The 17,217-nt window shown below is 52.4% G+C and overlaps 1 protein-coding gene across 3 annotated transcripts in view; it reads left to right on the forward strand.

Moving 5' to 3' along the window:
• Window positions 1-17,217, forward strand: part of GLIS1 (GLIS family zinc finger 1) — a 229,510-nt gene that overhangs the window by 114,647 nt on the left and 97,646 nt on the right. For all 3 annotated transcript variants that reach the window (XM_054721433.1, XM_008139288.3, XM_054721434.1), the window contains exon 2: window positions 14,774-14,951. In XM_054721433.1, coding sequence (XP_054577408.1) covers window positions 14,774-14,951 — 178 coding nt within the window. The remainder of the gene's footprint in view (window positions 1-14,773; window positions 14,952-17,217) is intronic.

Raw genomic sequence — 17,217 nt, forward strand, 5'->3', positions numbered from 1 at the left:
TCTAACCAGAGGCATCCATCAAGGTGGTACCCTGTGATGTCAGAGTGGGTCTGAAGAAAAGATGCTGGGCCCTGAGCTGGCTTCAGGGCTGCCCTAGGCCTCGGTGAGGACTGATGAGATAGGTCATCTTTGTACATGTGACGTGTGGTGAAAGTTGTCAGCCCATCCTGGAGAGAGCCATGGCTTTACCCCAGACCAGTGGTCGGCAAACTGCGGCTCGCAAGCCACATGCGGCTCGCGAGCCGTGGTTTGCCCCTCTGTTGACTAGTGAGTTTGCCGACCTCTATCATATACTACCCTTTACCTCTTTGCACACAATATGCCACAATTGCCTAATCCTCACAGCTTCCAACTACACGGTAACATTTAGTCTAGCAGTGGTTGGCAAACTCATTAGTCAACAGAGCGGCAAACCGTGGCTCGCGAGCCTCATGTGGCTCATGAGCTGCAGTTTGCCGACCACTGCCCCAGACAGACCTGGCTTGAGTCCTGGCATGGCCCCATCATCTCCCAGACTCAGTTTCCTCTTCTCTCCAGCGGGGTTAAGGATGACCTCTGCCTTACAGAACTGGTGGAGAACCTTTGAGAAACTCTCATAACCCAAGTTATAAAAGCCCCATCTCTTCCAGAATGCCAAGGAGAGCGTTACTCTCTCTAGCTGCCTTTAAGAGGCATTAGCGAGGCACTGTGGAGTGAATGCCTGACTTGGCTCCTAGTTGTGCGACCTTGGATAAGCCTCTTGCTCTCTGTGGGCCTCAGTCTCCCTTTTCTGTAAACTAGGAGTCTGAGATGAGATTATCTTTCGGGGCCATTGTACCCTGACATTGTACGACAGAATGACTGAGGCATGCCCCTCGGGAAGTGTGCTGTTCCCCAGGAATCTGTGCTTTGGGGCAGCCCTGTGGTGAGGCATGGGATGACCACTGTCACCCCAGCCAAGGACTGTGTTCTGGAATGACCAGCCCTGGGATTGAATGCCAGGTCTGCTTCCTTCTATGTGTGTTACTCAGGAGAAGTCGTTTTACCTTCTGGGGCCTCGGTTTTCTCATCTGTAAAATAGGCTGCTTGACTTACCTAGCAAGACTGTTGAGAAGCTTAGATGAAACATATGGCACGATGCTCTGTCCTCCGAGGTACAGACACACACTTGCATTGCATGGTAAGGGCTGTGGGGGAGGGATGCCAGCATGCATGGGAGTGAGTGGTCAGCCACGTGGGGAGAAGGTGGCAGGGTCAGGGAAGGCTTCATGGAGGCAGTGACTGCCCTGGAGGAAGGATAAAGGAAGGGGAGTATGCTCCTTCACCCTTGGGGGGGGGGAGGGGTAATTTTATCGCCTTTTCTGTTTAAGGGTCTGTGTCACTCACCAGCCTGGTGCATCTCTGTGTCCCAGAGCCCAGGCTGTACACACAGTAGGAGCTTGGGGGGGGGGGGGGGGGGAGAACAGGTGTCTGTCTTGGGCTAATCCAGAGGAAGCATTGGGTTCCTGTGGGAAGTAGCAGGCCTGTCAGGTAGGGAGGCGTCCCAGATGTGGGGGCCTGTCCAACACCAGCCCCTCCTCTGGGTCATGAGGCCTTTGACCGGGGACTCACGATGGCTCTCTGGGGCTACAAGAGAACATGCACATTTAGTCCCACCTCCCGTCCACTTCCTTTGTTTCACAGCAAAGGAAGCTGAGTCCCAAGGGCTGGGGGCTGCCCAAGACAGGCAGTGAGCCTCCAGGGAAGCCTGGGACACTGGGCTGTGCTTCCCTGCCCAGGGGGCCTTTCCGTGGACTCTCACACCGAAATGTGAGAAAGGGGGTTGGGACCGAATGCGGAGGCGACTGGACCAAAACACACGAGTATTGATTCATGTATTTTGGTGAGAACCAGACTACCTCCCCGTGGAGGCGAAATGTGACCTGTGGCCAGGCTTTCTCCTCTGGAGCTGCCCAGCCGTGAGCTTCCCTGAATGGCTGTATTTGCCTGGAAACCCTCCCGTGCAGCCTCAGAAGTTAGGGCAGTGTGGTACGATGTGGGCCGGTGCCGCCCAGAGCAGGGCCTCGGCTGGGCTGGGCTAAGCCTGCAGTCCCCAGCCTTCCAGAGGCCTGTGCCTGTTTAGAATGAAAACCCTGCTAGGTGCTGCTTCATGTTCCCTCAGACACGCTTATGGAAATGTTTGGTACGTTTCCACCCCCATCTCTCCAGGGGAGCTGTCATGGCCGGAGTGGGGCCTGCGACCTGGTGGACCCACTGGGGCTGCGTCTTAGAGAAAAGGCTTCTGTCTCTCTCGTCCTTCTAGGTCCGTCTTTTCTGGCAGCAGAGGTTCAAGTATCACTCAAGGCCTCACTTAACTCTCACCTCATATATTCTTTTCTGCATTTGTCCTTCAAACTGGCATTTGACACACTTAGACGGGAACCATACCATGCAGGGCCAGTGGTGCTCTGATGGGAACACTCAGGGCTGGGGTGCACAGAGGAAGCAGCGAGGGCAGCCTGGTGGTAGGAACAGCAAAGGCAAGGACTGGGGAAGTGGGGGAAGAGCAGGGCAGGTCTGGGGAGCTGTGAGCAGTTGGGCACAGCTGCAGGGAGGGGAGTGTTGGAACCAGCAGCGGTGGGGGGGGGTGCTGGACAGTGGGGTCAAACAGAGGGTACAGGGTCTTGCTTGCTTGGCTTAGGCATTCGGAGGGTATCTCGTGGGCAGTGGGAGCCGTGGTGGGTCAGGAGCAGGGACAGGTGGGCCAGTTTTGTGCTTTGGGAAGATCACGCTGGCTGTGGTGGGATGGGTGGTCGCATTCAGGGAGGAGAGGAAACTAATGCTCAGGTTTGCTGGTGGTTTGAAGTGAGGCAAAGCCTGTGCGGATGGGGGGGGGGGGGGAGGATGGACTTAGAGCTGTTCAGTAGGGAGGATGGAGGCTGAGGGTGAGGAAGGACTGAGACCAGGAGCGCAGCAGGAGAAGGAGAACGACGGGGGTGGGGAGGCCGGATGGGGAGGTGAGCTCCACCTCACGGTCTCAACCCCTGATCAGCCAGTGCAGGAGACTGCACCTGCCCGAGAACCCCTTTTGGGCCTGTCCCTCCAGGGCTTTCCAGAGTCAGCCTGGCATCCCACCCCCCCCCCCCCCCCGCCCCCCGATTGTGGCCCCAGCACAGGGCCTGGCTGCTGATTCGCCTTTACTGGGGAGCCCGCTTGGGGATCATGTGCCTGCCTTCTCATGGGTCCTTCTGGGCTCGGGGCTCTCTTTGTGTCACTGAATCTAGAAACAGACCCTGGGATTCAAAGACATCAAGACAGGGGCCTGCCCACGTGGATACTAACTTATGGGGAAATCACTTCATCAGTTACATGCATGTCTGACCAGTGTGCTGTACACCTGAATGCCAGCTGTAACTTAAAGGTTTTTTAAAAAGGACAAGACAAAAAAAGACACGGGCCTGCGCTTGGAGAGTCTCGACACTGCCGAGTCAGACGCCCTTGGCCAAAGCCTGGCTCTCCCGTATCACCCACAGTCTGACTTGGGAGGACCCCCCTCTTTCCCCATCTGAAAAATGAGGAGTTGGCCTCCGCCAGTGGTTCTCAGAGCGCTTCCTTCTTCTAACAGCGCTCCTTTACCCTCCTGAAGTAAAATGCATAGAGAATGTAACCTGCCTGCACCAAATTCTTAAAAATTCCATATAATGTTTCAATGGAATTATCAAGAAGAAGTGCCAGGGGAAGGACCCTCGGTGATGTGCGTTCCTCAGGAGACAGGATGAAGTCGTCAGCGGCTCGCTCCTTGTGTGCAGCATCCCCGGACCTGTCAGCTAGACACACAGACGTCACAAGCCGGGTGACCGAGGGTGACGTGATTTTCTGAAATGGCGAACACCTCCTGTTTAAGTTCCAAACAAAACACAGTACAGTCTCGCCTCAATTTACATGGTGGTTCCATTCCTGGAAAATTCAGTATATGCTAAAATCATGAAAAAAGTACTCTGTGTTTATGTGTAAAATGGGGCTGTGTTCAGGCTTAGAGGACCAGGTTGCTTGTTTACAGTTTATTTGAATACCTGGCAAGATATTCAACAGTTAGTGTAGGCCATGAGTTGTCCATCTCCGGCTCCTCCTCACTAAATGAGTGGCTCCAAGTCCTCGTGACCACCAGAATCCCCACTCCCACGCCTGACCCCCCACAATGATTTTCAGTATGTCCCTTGTGCCCTGGCAGGTGAGGGTGCAGACTGGAACACTGACTCTAGGTGCTCAGGGAGGGCAGAGGAAGAGAACAAAAAGCTCTGTGGGACAGGGCTGGTCAGGGAGGGCTTCCCGGAGGAGGTGCACTGGGAACGGAGTGTTTTCAGAGCTGAGGCCCAGAGAAAGGGAATTTTTCAGAAGGCAAAGCAACTTCTATGACTTCCCAAGTAGGCTTGGCCAGCCTTTCTGGCCAAACTGTGGAACAAATTGTCTTTTCCACAGTGTCTAGAAACTCTGAGCCTCTCTGAGGAACAAGGAGCTGTTCCTACTGCCTGCCCTATGTTGTATTACTGATGGTGCCTTTTCCTGGAGGTTGAGGTGTCTTTGCAAAGAATCGTGGTATTTTCTCAGTTAGAACAACTAATCCTTCCCAGAGGCCTGAGATGGAGGGGGAGGGGGTTTTAAGATGCTGGCGTCTCATGTGCATTGGAGCTGTGCATTCCCCCCTTGTCTTTATGTCTTCTTTCTTACTTTATATATTTCTCAGCAGTTGTGGGGGTTAGGATGTGAGGGGAGCAACATGGGCATGAATAGAAGTTAACTAATTAGCTCGATTTAAGTGGAGGATGTTAAAAAAAGGGGGCCAAACATGAAATAATAAATATATGCCTGACATAAACATTTATGGTTCTGTATTTACTGAAAAAACACAGATGGAAATGTTTTCTTTGAGAAGTTTTTATAGATTTCAACAGCCATTTCCTCTGGATTTCTTGTCATCCCATTACTCTTCTGGCTGTTTTGGGCTTGGACAAAAACAGAGGGTTTTTGGTGACCATCACTATTGCTCCCTGATGATCTGGGCCAGGCAGGGGTTTCTGTGGGGCTCAGGGCATCCTAGGAAGTGATGGGCCTCCCATCACAGAGGTTTGGGATTTTACAGCCTCAGAATCAGAGAATCTTATGACATCAGAGAATCTTAGAACCATCTATCTATCCATATAAAACCCTAATATGCAAATAGACCGAACGGCGGAACTACCGAATAACTGTACAACCGAACAAACGGTCGCTGTGACGTACGCTGACCACCAGGGGGCGTGCATGGAACATGGCGAGCGCCTGCAGCAGGGGGCAGAGCGTGGAACCTGGCGGGTGTAGGCCACGGTGGGATGGTGGAGCAGATAAGCGGGGTCACCAGACCAAGATGGGGCGCCAGTCGCTGTAATTGGGGTGAGCCTCTGGTGGTTACTGAAAATTCTTTGCTCTCTCACGCTGCAGTCCTGCCCAGCGCTCGCACCTGCTGCCAGTGCTGGCCCCAATCGCTCAGTGCGGTCAGCAGGTGTGAGCGGCGGCTGCCGGCCCTGATCGCCCCTCAGGGCTTCTCTACCTCCCCCTGCTCCTGAGGGGCGGTCGGGGCTGGCAGCCGTCATTCGCACCTGCTGCTGGTGCTGGCCCCGCTCTCACCTGCTACTGGCGCCAGCCCTGCTCACACCCGCAGCCGGCACTGGAGCTGCCACTCGCACATGCTGCTGGTGCCCAGCACCGGTTCCGATTGCTCGGCACTGCCAACAGGTGTGAGCAGTGGCTGCCAGCCCCGATCACCTCTGAGGGCTTCTCTACCTCCTCCTCCTCCTGAGGGGCAATCGGGGCAGCAGTTGCCGCTCGCACCCGCTGCTGGTGCCGGCCCCAATCGCTCCACACTGTCAACAGGTGTGAGCAGGGCTGGTGCGTTCAGCACATGGGAGTGGCAGTAGCGGGAGCGGGGCTGTCAGCAGAGAGGGGACTGGGGGCCGTGGCAGGAGGGACTGGGCAGGGGCACGGAGGATGGGCTGAGACCCACCCCTGTGCCCACTGCAGCCTTGTGGCCCACAGTTCCTTTCAAGGTGCACGAATTTGTGCACTGGGCCCCTAGTCCTATATAATAAAAGGCTAATATGCAAATTGACCAGTCGCTATGATGTGCACTCACCAGCAGGAAGCAGACATTCAATGCAGGAGTTGCCTCCTGGTGGTCAGTGTCTTCCCACAGGGGGAGCGCCGCTCAGACAGAAACCGGGCTCATGGCTGGCAAGCGCAGTGGCGGTGGCGGGAGCCTCTCCTGCCTCCACAGCAGTGCTAAGCCGGCAGTTGGACATCCCCTGAGGGCTCCTGGGCTGCAAGAGTGGCTCCAAGTCCTTGTGACTACCAGAATCCCCACTCCCATGCCTGACCCCCCACAATGCACAAATTTCGTGCACTGAGCCTCTAGTAGTAATATAAATGCTTAGCTTTATAAAATTGCGTCATTTTAGAATGAGAGAATCATGGAATTTTAAAATCCCACATGCATGGAACTTTCTAATCTTAAAGTTTGGAATCATGCTGACTCAGTATGATGAAATGCAGAAGTTGAGAATTTAAGGGATATCAGAATTTTTTTTACTAGGCCACCCTCCCCCACCCTTGGGAGATACTTTAATCAGTTAACTATGCCCAGTGCTTCTGCCAGCTTTTGGGCCCCTGCTTGTGCTGTTCCCTCTCTGATTCAACATGGCATCTCTGTTGCCCCTGAGGTACACTAGTAGTAATTTACACCTGTAAGGTTGTAGATTTCAACCCAAATATAAGTTAGTTACATTCAAGGTAAATGGTATATAAATGGACTAAATACTCAAATTAAAAACAAAGATGATCAGAGTGGAGAGAAATTATTTTATGGAAGAAATTGTATTCATAAGGATGCTTTTGGTTGCAAGTGGCAGAAAATACATCTGAGACAAGCTTTTTACACTACAGGAATTTTTTCTCTTCACACAAGAGGTTCTTGGTGCAACCAGTGCTGTGGTTTAGTTTCTTTGCTGTTGGTTGAGATGCCTTGGTTTATTGTTCTCCAACCGACTTCCCTTGGGATGACAAGCTGGCTTCTACTAGCTACCAGGGCCACATGCTTCCTCGTTCACATCAGAGGAGGAGAGTTCTTACCCCAGTCATCAAACGGAAGTTTTAGGCCTCTGTCTAATTAAACGAACTTGTGTGCCTGTCTCGGAGCCGGCCCCTGTGGCCTTGTGGCTGGGGAGGTGAGATCATGCTGATCAGTGCAGGCTTTGAAGCCCACCTGGAGTGGGATTAAAAAGAACAACCATGAGAGCCAGTACCGACATAGTGCTTACTACGTGCCAGATGCACTCTTCCGGGTACTTTACATATGGTAAATGAACCCATTTCAATAAACTGAGGCACAGAGACACTAAATGATGTGACACAGATAAGGCCACAGCTAGTAAATGACAAAACCAGAATTCAAACTTAGTTGGTCGTACCCCAGAATCTGCACTTACATGCTATGGGATATGGTCTCTCCTTCTCAAGTCCTATTTCTCTATATAAAAGGCTAATATGCTAAGTGTCCCCTCGGGAGTTTGACCGGGAGACAGGGAGTTTGATCGATCACTATGATGTGCCCTGACCACCAGAGGGCGGTGTGGAGTGAAGGAAGGCCCCAGCTGGCAGCAGGAAGGCCCCAATTGTCCTTGATCGCTGGCCAGGCCTAGGGACCCTACCCATGCACGAATTTTGTGCACTGCGCTTCTAGTAGATAGATATAGAAATATGCACCCTGTTGTGGGGAGGAATGAATACCAGGTGTAATAGACTGGATGTTTGTGGTTTGTGCCCCTCTCATCTGCCAACCAAATTCATATGTTGAAGCCACAACCTCCAGTGTGACTTTATTTGGAGATGGGACCTTTGTTAGGTTAAATGAGGTTAAGGGTGGGGCCCTGATCCTCCAATAGGATTAGTGTCCTTATAAAGAGACACCAGAGCACACTGCACTCTCACTCTCATTCTTTGCATGCATGCTCAAGGAAAGGCCATGTGAGGAACCTAGTGAGAAGGTGGCCATCTACAAGCCAGGAAGAGCGCTCTCACCATAAACTCAATCCGCAGGAACCTTGCTCTTACACTTCCAGCCTCCAGAAAAGTGAGAAAATAAATGTGTTGTTTAAGCCACCTGGTCTATGGTATTTTGTGATGGCAGCCCAAGCTGACCAATACACTAAGAAAGTAATCAGCTGCGTGGTCTCTGAATCCCTTAATTATGTGGAGCAAGGTCTGGGCCAGTGTTGCCCTCTAAGTCCGAGAGAGCTGGGCTTGTACCATTTACCAGCTGCATGACCTTGGACAAGTCACTCTTCCTCTGGAAAATGGCATTAGAAATGCTGGCATGAAAAGAGCCTGGTACTGGGCCTGGCATGTAATAGGCACTGTATGAACTTTAATTTTCATGCTACAATACTAAAAAAAAAAAAAGGAAAAGGAAAAGAAAAAGAAAAAAGCAAAATAGCGGAGTACAGGAAAATAAGTATTTTTTTCTGTTTTGTTTTGTTTTTGTCAAATATGTAGAGAGGCATATGGAAATATGAGGTTTATGTGTCATCATGTCTGCTGTGCCTCTGTTGTTGGTCGTATAGGTGACATTTATTTTCTAATAGTTAGTTGCCAAGGTGTATTTTCCAATTTTTCCCACCAACAAATATGTGCTAATTTGGTAGCAATACAAGACACAGAGAAAAACTCGGCCAGAATATGTGTTTATGTATATAGACACCTGCACCCGCCTGTGAAACCGGCCCTGGGCTGGACGGGGACAGAGCAGAGGGCTCGCGCCCTTTTCTTGGCAGTGGCATCCTGAGGTGAGCCTGCTCAGGTTTGACTGGCCTGAGCCCCCTATAAACCTAGCTTAGCTTTAAAGGAGAATTTATGGAGTTTTTGTGATCTGGGATGAGAGATGACGGGTGACCGTAAACCTGGCGTGAGGCCTTGAGCATCAGGCTCTGTAGCTCCAGAGGCCCTGCCAAACTTATAGCCGCTCCTCCCCAGTGACTGTGAACCCCCCAAGGTGGCTCCAGGCTAAGTGAGTGGCCCTCGGTTAGCCCATCCCACCAGGCGGTGGTTGCCAGGCCTCTGGGTTTGGTGGGGAAGCGGGAGAGGGGCTGATGAGGCAGTGCTGTGAGGCCGAAGGGGCCAGGAGTGTGGATGCAGCATGGGCTGTGTGTCCTTAGAGGACTGCTCAACCCCTGGGCCTGAGAAGTGGAGCCCTGTGTCTCCCACTCTCTGGGAGCAGTGAGCTGTTTTTCTAAATAAAGTTTTATTGGAGCACAGCCCCACTCATTGGTTTACATATTGTCTGTGGTTGCTTTTTACGGTCCAAGTTGAATAACTGTGACAGCAGACTGTAAGGCCCGCAAAACCTAAAATATGCACTGTCTTGCCCTTTACAGAAAAAGTTTGCTGACAAGGTGGCTGAGTCAGGAGACCCGGTGTAAGTCTGAGCCCCTCAGTTGCTGAGTGAGCTTGGGCAAACTGTTTGCCCTCTACCCCCCAGCCCTCCCCACCCTACTCCTGAGGGTTGTAGTGAAGCTCATATGTGAGGGCTGCAAAATGTGTGGTAGACTGTAAGGTGCGGTGCCCTGTCACCAGTCTGGCGCCTGGTGGGCACTAAAGGCTGCGCTGCTTGTCCGTGAACGAGGAGTAGTCGTGTAGGCCATCCTAGACCGGCCACTGGCTGCTCTGGGACTGCAGGGAGGCGGCATCTGGGCCTGGGATGCTGAATGCATCATTGTCCCTCTCATGCAGACTTGGCAGGTTTTGACGTACATTAAAATTCCTGTGGGGAGTCACCTTATATGTGGTACCGCTTTATAGCCAAGTCATTACGGTAATTTGCAAAGCTCTGTGGTGTGTAACTGGAGACATTTGCTTCAGATTTGCTGGCTGTGACCTCATTCAGGCTGCTGCATTCATTGACCCCTGAGCCTTTGGGGGCTTGTCCTTTTGAGTCTGGCTTTAAGGCCATCCAGGCCTGACCTTCCTGGGGTTAGAATACTTCTCATACAGGGCCCTGCCTCCTGGCCCCATCCCAAGCTCAAGGATAAATGGAAGAGATAATTATCATTATGGACACCGTTATACAGTTACTGTGAGCCAGGCACCATGCCAAACACATTGTGTTCATCAACTCACTTAATTGTCACCAGAACCTTGTGAAGTAGTGTTAGCACCATTTTGCAGATAAGAAAACTGAGACTTGAAGAGGAAGTGAAACCAAACTCTTACCTAGCCCCGAGGGTGCCAGACCAGGCTCTGTTGTGGATTTGCTGTGTGAGCCTCAGTTTCTTCATCTATTATTGAAATAGATGGTCAGTCAGTCCCAGCCCTGATGTTCTAGATTTTCTCACCAACTTGTAAAAATGAATACAGGACCCCCTGACCCTCCAATCCTCAAAAAAAAAAAAGCTTCATTTACATGGGCAAAGCCAGGTCCAAGGTCTGATCCCCTGTGGCACAAAGGGAGACATGGCTGCTGGGTGCAGCCCCTTCCCAGGGTACCCCCAGCCTGCCTCAGGCAGCTCATTCCCCTGCCTCCCTTGAGAAAGACTCCAGTCCTGCTCCCTGAAGATGTAGAGCAAGCATGTCAAACTCAAAGGCTAACACGGGCCAAATAAACAAGGTTTAAGTGTATGTGGGCCGCAAAAAAACAAAAGCTTCAATTTTCATAGAAATGTAGGTTTATTTCAATAGAGACATGCTGAATACAAAGGGCTGAAATAAATGAGTAATCGTTAACATAAAATAATAGAACATTTTAATAAAAATTAATGTTTTTTCTCGAACATTAACTTACCAGACACAGAATAACTGCACAAATTAATAAGCGTAACTCAAATAAACCTATTTTTCTTGTTCTCTGAAAGCGAAATATTTCCTGTTGCGCACACCAAACAAGTCAGTCCAAGTCTAATGATGTGGCAATCGGCTGCTAAAATATTTGCTGCTAGTATTAGTGTAGAGAAATGGTGCGCCTGCACATAAGGTGCGTAAGGGAAATAAATGCAACACGATGATAGTAATCAGTTATTAGCGAACATTGTAGTTCGTTATTAATAATTATGTATGACAGGATATTGTAAAAATTAAGTTACAAAATTTTTATTAAGACGTTTCTTACATACTGTTACATGGGCTGGCTGCAAAAATATTCGTTGTGGGCCGCATGCGGCCCGCGGGCCGTCAGTTTGACATGCTTAATGTAGAGTGAGCAGGGGTGGGTTCCGTGATGCACCTGGGGACAGAGAGGCAAGATGCCAACAGGCAGGAGGACAGTGGGAGGTCCCCGGCTGACGTGGGCCTGGGGTGGGCAGCAGTGACAGTAGTGGCAGCATCTCTGGGAAACATATTGCAGCCTCTGGTTTAATTTCAGCCTATGAGAAAGCAGGTGGCCCAGGGTAGGATCTGGCATAGGCCTTGGGATATCTGGGTTCAGGCCCTAGCTCTGCCAGCAATTGGCATGTGACGTCGGGCAGCTACTTGCCAGGTCTGGTGCTTATGTCCCTCTGCAAGGTGGAAGGCCCAGGCTTTCATCTGGAGTCTGGGAGGGTTAACACAAGACAACGTTCGAATGGGCTTGGCGCCCTGAGAAGTGCCAAACTGTGACCCAAGGAGCTCAGGAGCTCCTTCCTTCCTCCCTCTCAGAGCTGGCTTGCTTACTTATTACTAGAGGCCCGGTGCACAGATTCATGCACCGTTGGGGTCCCTCAGCCTGGCCTGCGCCCTCTTGCAATCCGGGTCCTCTCAGGGGATGTTTGAGCCTGATCCCCACAGACCGGGAAGCCAGTGAGGAGCCCGAGCCCAGGCCTGGTGCCGCTCCGCTCATCCTGGCCCCACTGCGCCTGCCGCTGCTGCTCCGGTAGCACTGCTGCAAAGGTGGGAGAGGCTCGTGCTGCTGCAGCTGCGCTTGCCAACCGTGAGCCTGGTGGCATCTGGCGCCTGTCAGTCAGCTGAGCGATGCTCCCGCTGTGGGAGCGCACTGACCACCAGGGGGCAGCTCCTGCGTTGATCATCTGCCCCCTGGTGGTCAGTGTGCATCAGAGCGACCGGTCGTTTGGTCACTCGGTCACTTAGGCTTTTATGTATAGAGATAGGGAAACCTCTTAGTGTATCCAGCAGAGACAAGCCAATAGGCCTCAATTGTTCATCGAGTAACAATGACTGTCTCTTCCCACATCTCAACTCGGCCCCTGACTGCACTGCCTGGGTGACTGTGGGTGAACCATTGAGCTTCCCTGAGCCCCTGTGCTTGTCTGTGGATGGAGTGATCCTGCCACCTGCAGAGTTTAGGAGACGTTGGGATGATGGTTCTTTGACTTCCCCAAAGGCCCCCAACACGATCTTCATTGTTGTTACAGGTGAGGATGCTTGTTCAGGGGTCCCAGTTGTTTAGTTGGCTGAGGAGTGGCAGGACTGAACTTGGGCTTCGAAGTCTAAGAGATCTGGGTAGGGCCAAACAAGTCAAACCCAGACCCGTGGTCCTAGTCAAAGGTCCCAATTCCTTCAAACCTCAACTTTTCTCATCTGGAAAGTGGCTGTAATGAGCCTGCATCTCAGGGTTGGATACTTGAAAGTACTGAATGTGCCTGGCACCTAGGAAGTGCCTGATGAATAAGGGCTTGAAGAATGCTGGGCTCCCTGGCGCCTTTCCGGGGGCCACCGTCCATTGTTCCACACATTCTCCTAAGTCAGTGGTGGGCAAACTGCGGCTCGCGAGCCACATGCGGCTCTTTGGCCCCTTGAGTGTGGCTCTTCCACAAAATACCACGTGCGGGCACGCATGTACAGTGCGATTGAAACTTCGTGGCTCATGCGCAGAAGTCGGTTTTCGGCTCTCAAAAGAAATTTTAGTCGTTGTACTGTTGATATTTGGCTCTGTTGACTAATAAGTTTGCCGACCACTGTCCTAAGTGAATGAGGGGTAAATGACTCAGAGGTCCCCAACGGGCCTGGTGGGTCCTTGAAGGAAGCTCAGAACTGCCTGCCCAACCCAAAGACTCTGGGAGAAAGACCTTGGCCGAACAGCCCTGTGTGATGATTAAGCTCTCTCTGCTCCAAATGCTATTAATGGTCATAAAATTATCCACAGTTTTCTGAGGCCCAGTCCCATGGTTTGCCTCCACGGGACAATAAAATCGCATGCAGAAACGATTTGGAAAAGGCAGAGACCGCCAAGCAGCGATGGAGTTAAGCGAGCGGCAGCCTGCTCTCATTAGCTCAGGCCATTCACATTTGTTACCAGGGATTTCTTTTTAATTAAAAAACAACCAAGTTATTAAAAAATAAGCTTGTGAGGGGCTGGCCGAGCAGCAGCCAAAGCCAGTGGGAGTGAGTGTTCCTCACAGCAAGACACGGGCCCAGGCTCTGGCTGGGAAGGTGACAGAGAGGGCAGCTTCTGAGCAAATGTTCATCTGGGCAGGCTTGCCTGTGCCTGGGAACCTGGGAATTTGTCTGAGCCCCTTACCTGGCCTAGGACCCTGAGAGCATTGTGTTCTCATCTGCACACTGTCAGTGCTTGGAGGTGAATGCTGGTGCCTGTCCAGAGCTGTGGGCACATGTTGAATTAGCTCAGAGTGTCTGGTCTTGGGGGTGGGCTAGAAGTAGGTGAGGTTGGGTTTTTGGCTAAGGGGCCACTTTTGATAACATAGTGATTGCGATGTGGGGTTTGGGTCTGACTCAGGTCAGAGATCCCAGACTCTTACTAGCTGTGTGAGCTTGGGCAAATTGAGCTTCGCCGAGCCTCTGTTTTCTCTTCTGTACAGTGGGGACAATAATACCCTTCCCTCCCTCAGAGGCCAGTGGGTCTGCACCCAGGGCCTGCACACACTGCTCGGCAAATGGCGCTCTGTCCTTGCTTTAGGGGTGTCTTGGTGTCAGTTCTCTTCTCATCTTAATGGTGTGTCTTGCTCAGTGTTGACAGTTCCTGGACAATACCTGGGCCTGTTAATGTTTTATTACCTCTCTAGGGTACTTTATGCTTTTCAAAGTGCTATATGGTAGTAAGAACAATTTCTACTCCTGGCACTCCTACCAGGTGCCAGCACTGTGCTGGGGGCCCTGCACCCCAGGACTCGGAACCTCACAGCATCTCCCGGGGACTGGCATGGCTGTCTCCATCTTCCACCCGGGGCGAGGGTCAGCCTCGGGGAGGGACTTGTCCAAGTCACAGGCTTGGTTGGGGCAGTAGGGACTCACACCAAGACCCATAGGACCCCCAAGCCCATGCATGTCCGTTCCTCCTCAGCCTAACTCGGCCAGGTGACAGGGCAGAAAGCCTAAGTAAGAAGTAGTTTCCAGATGAATCCTCCTCACACTCTAGATGAGAAAACGGAGGCTCAGGGAGTGGAAGTAACCTAACAAACATGCCTGACATTTCTGTTACATGTTATGTAGTTTTTCAGGGGCTTTCACATCTGCTGCCTTAATTTATTCTTCATAGAAACCCAGCAGCTGGGCCAGGCAGATGGTTACGCTGTCAAAGAACCATGAGGATACAGAGCTGTGAAACACTGAGCTTCCCAGAGACAAGGAGCTTGTCCGTCTAGTTCCCAAGTCTTTCCTGCACCTAGAGTAGCGGCTGATGCTAATATTGATCCTGCTGGTGATTATGGGAATTAAATGAGGTGGCCCTGTGCCTCAGATGTAGTAGGGGTTCTGTTAGTGTTGGCTCAGGGGTGCTCTGTCTCATGCTGTACCCAATGACTGTCCCCACTTACTCTGCCTCCTCTTCCTGTCTTTCTCTGCCTAGTGAACGGGAGCTACGGCCACTGCACCCCAGGCTCCGAGAAGAGCCTGCTGGACCTGGACCTTGCTGAGGGCCTGGGCCCCACCTGCCGTCAGGGCCTGTTTCTCTCGGCGGGAACCCCCCCAGCCAGGGGCCACCCCCCAGCCTGTGAGAGGCTGCTCCATTTCCCCCATCCCAGCAGGTATGTGCTCCATCCCCACCGTCAGCTGCCTTCTGTGGACACTCCCTGGAGGCCTCCAGACCTCACCTAGTCTGTCTGGCTTATGGGATGCACAGAGAAACTGAGGCACAGGATTGCCAGGGACCTGCCAGAGCCCAGTAGCACGATGATGGCTGCCTGGGCGAGGCCCTGCACCTCTGGAATTGCAGGACCTCGTGAGAGACAGAGATGGTTTTATTGAGGTGTGCTTCCCCGTTGCAGCCGCTGAGGTGGCCTTGCACAGAGAATCAGTCGTTTTAGAAGAGGAAGATTTGGAGTAAGTCGGGGAAGGAAAACTCAGTTCGGAATTCACATTGTCAAACCCTGGACTGCTGACAGAGCGGAGGGGGTTCCTCCACCTGGGCCATGTCCTGCCCCGGGAAGCCTTCCGCCCGCAGGACCCTGATAGGTAACGGGCGCCATTCAGTGCCAGGACGTTCCCAGTCTGCCTCTGCAAAGTATCCCGTTACATGGCATGCCAGGCTGAAATCTGCCTCCTGCGGCTTCTCCCGGCGTCCCGCCCGTGCCTCCGTGCCCTCTGGTTTGCTGACAGGAGGAGGCCAACCTCAGATAGGCCCCTGTACCCCACTGCGTGGGACTGCTGACCTCAGGCCTGTTCACAGGTCAGAGATTCTAAAAACGGGCCCACTTGCCTGTTCACAGCTTATCTCTTCACCAGCCAGGCACTGTGGGTGCTGGGGTGCCTTCCTTGGTGGAGGGAGCAGAGAGCTCCCCGATGGAGCTCACTTCCCAGGGGGAGTCCACAGGGGGAGATAGTACTAAATAGCTTTTTCTTCTTGTGGAACCATTTTTCGTTGAGCATTAGGTTTCCCATGGCCTCCCTTGAAGTGAAGGAGACTTCTGATTTATGGGAGCACATTAGTCCGCCCATCTGCCATGACCAAACAGCACAGACTGGGTGGCTTGAACAGCAGACATTTATTTCCTCACAGCTCTGGGCGCCGGGAGGCCAACAGCAAGATGTCAGCAGGTCTGGGTTCTCCCGAGGCCTCTCTGGGCTTGCAGACGGCCGCCTTCTCGTGGTGTCCTTACTCGGCCTCGGTGTGCACACCCTCGCTGCCTCTTCCCCAGTCCTTTCGGAAGGCCCCGCCCCATGACCTCATTTAACCTTGATCACCTCCCTTAGCCTCTGTCTCCAAATACAGTCACATGGAGGGAGGGTTCAGGCTTCAACATACGAATTTTAGGGGGACACAGTTCAGCACACAAGGACCAGACACCCGTTAGATTTCAAGCTGCGCCCTGTTTGGCAACAGCCAAATGCATGTATCCGCTTGATGGTCACGGAGGCTCCCAGCAGGATCCAGTTTCTCCAGCGGAATGCTGCCTCTCTCGGGGTAGACGCTATGCGAACCCAGGGAAAGCGAGGCAAGTGTTCTGTTTTCTTTTTTAAAAAATAACCTATCGTTGTTGTGGAAAGTATTACAGATGCCCTCCTCCCCGTTTTCCTTTTGGATAGAGGCAATCAGAAATACCATTTGTCATTTGGAATGCCATTTTGACCGTTGAGGGCACAGGAGAGTCTGTACGCAGAACCCTACACCAGCCCCAACCTAAGTTGCTGCCGCCGTTGCCAGAGAGGAAGTGGTTGAATATGACCTGGCACTTGCAGACTCCCTCCTTTTCCTAAAGGAAAAGAGGGCCAGCCCCTCTCCCACACCAGGCCGAGCTCGCCCTTCTCCCTGCCACTGGACGGCCTTGTGTTGGGGGCCTCCTCTCCATTCTTGCTGTCCCCTCCTGATCTCTGGCCCCTGGACCCCACTGCCTGGGTTCCCGCAGCAGCCGCACGAGCCGCCGCCTTGCCTCCGGCCCAGCTTTCTAAGATCAATAAAACAGCTCCCACGTTCTGAGTGGCTGCTGCCTGTGCACAGTCTCTCATTTAACCAAGCACAATCCCAGGAGGCCCAGGTCCTGTCGCTAATAAGTGACAATCCTGGGGTGCTTACTATTCGACACTTTACATGTGGTAACTCATTCAGCCCACAGCTGCCATCGGGTGGGGAAACTGAGGCCAGAGGGGCTATGAAACTAGCCAGAGGTCACTCCGCAAGTGGTGAGGAGTGTTAAGAAACGTTAGCAGTATCCTGATGTTGTCCTATCTGTGCTTAAAATGACGGCCCATCCTCACCACGGTCAGCAGAATGTGCTGTTAATTGCAGAGCCAGCCCTAGCTCCATCGCTGGCTCTCTGGGCGACCTTGGATGAGATGCTGACCCTCTCAAGCCCC

This window comes from Eptesicus fuscus, chromosome 9 (genome assembly GCF_027574615.1).
Source record: "Eptesicus fuscus isolate TK198812 chromosome 9, DD_ASM_mEF_20220401, whole genome shotgun sequence".
NCBI lineage: Eukaryota > Metazoa > Chordata > Mammalia > Chiroptera > Vespertilionidae > Eptesicus > Eptesicus fuscus.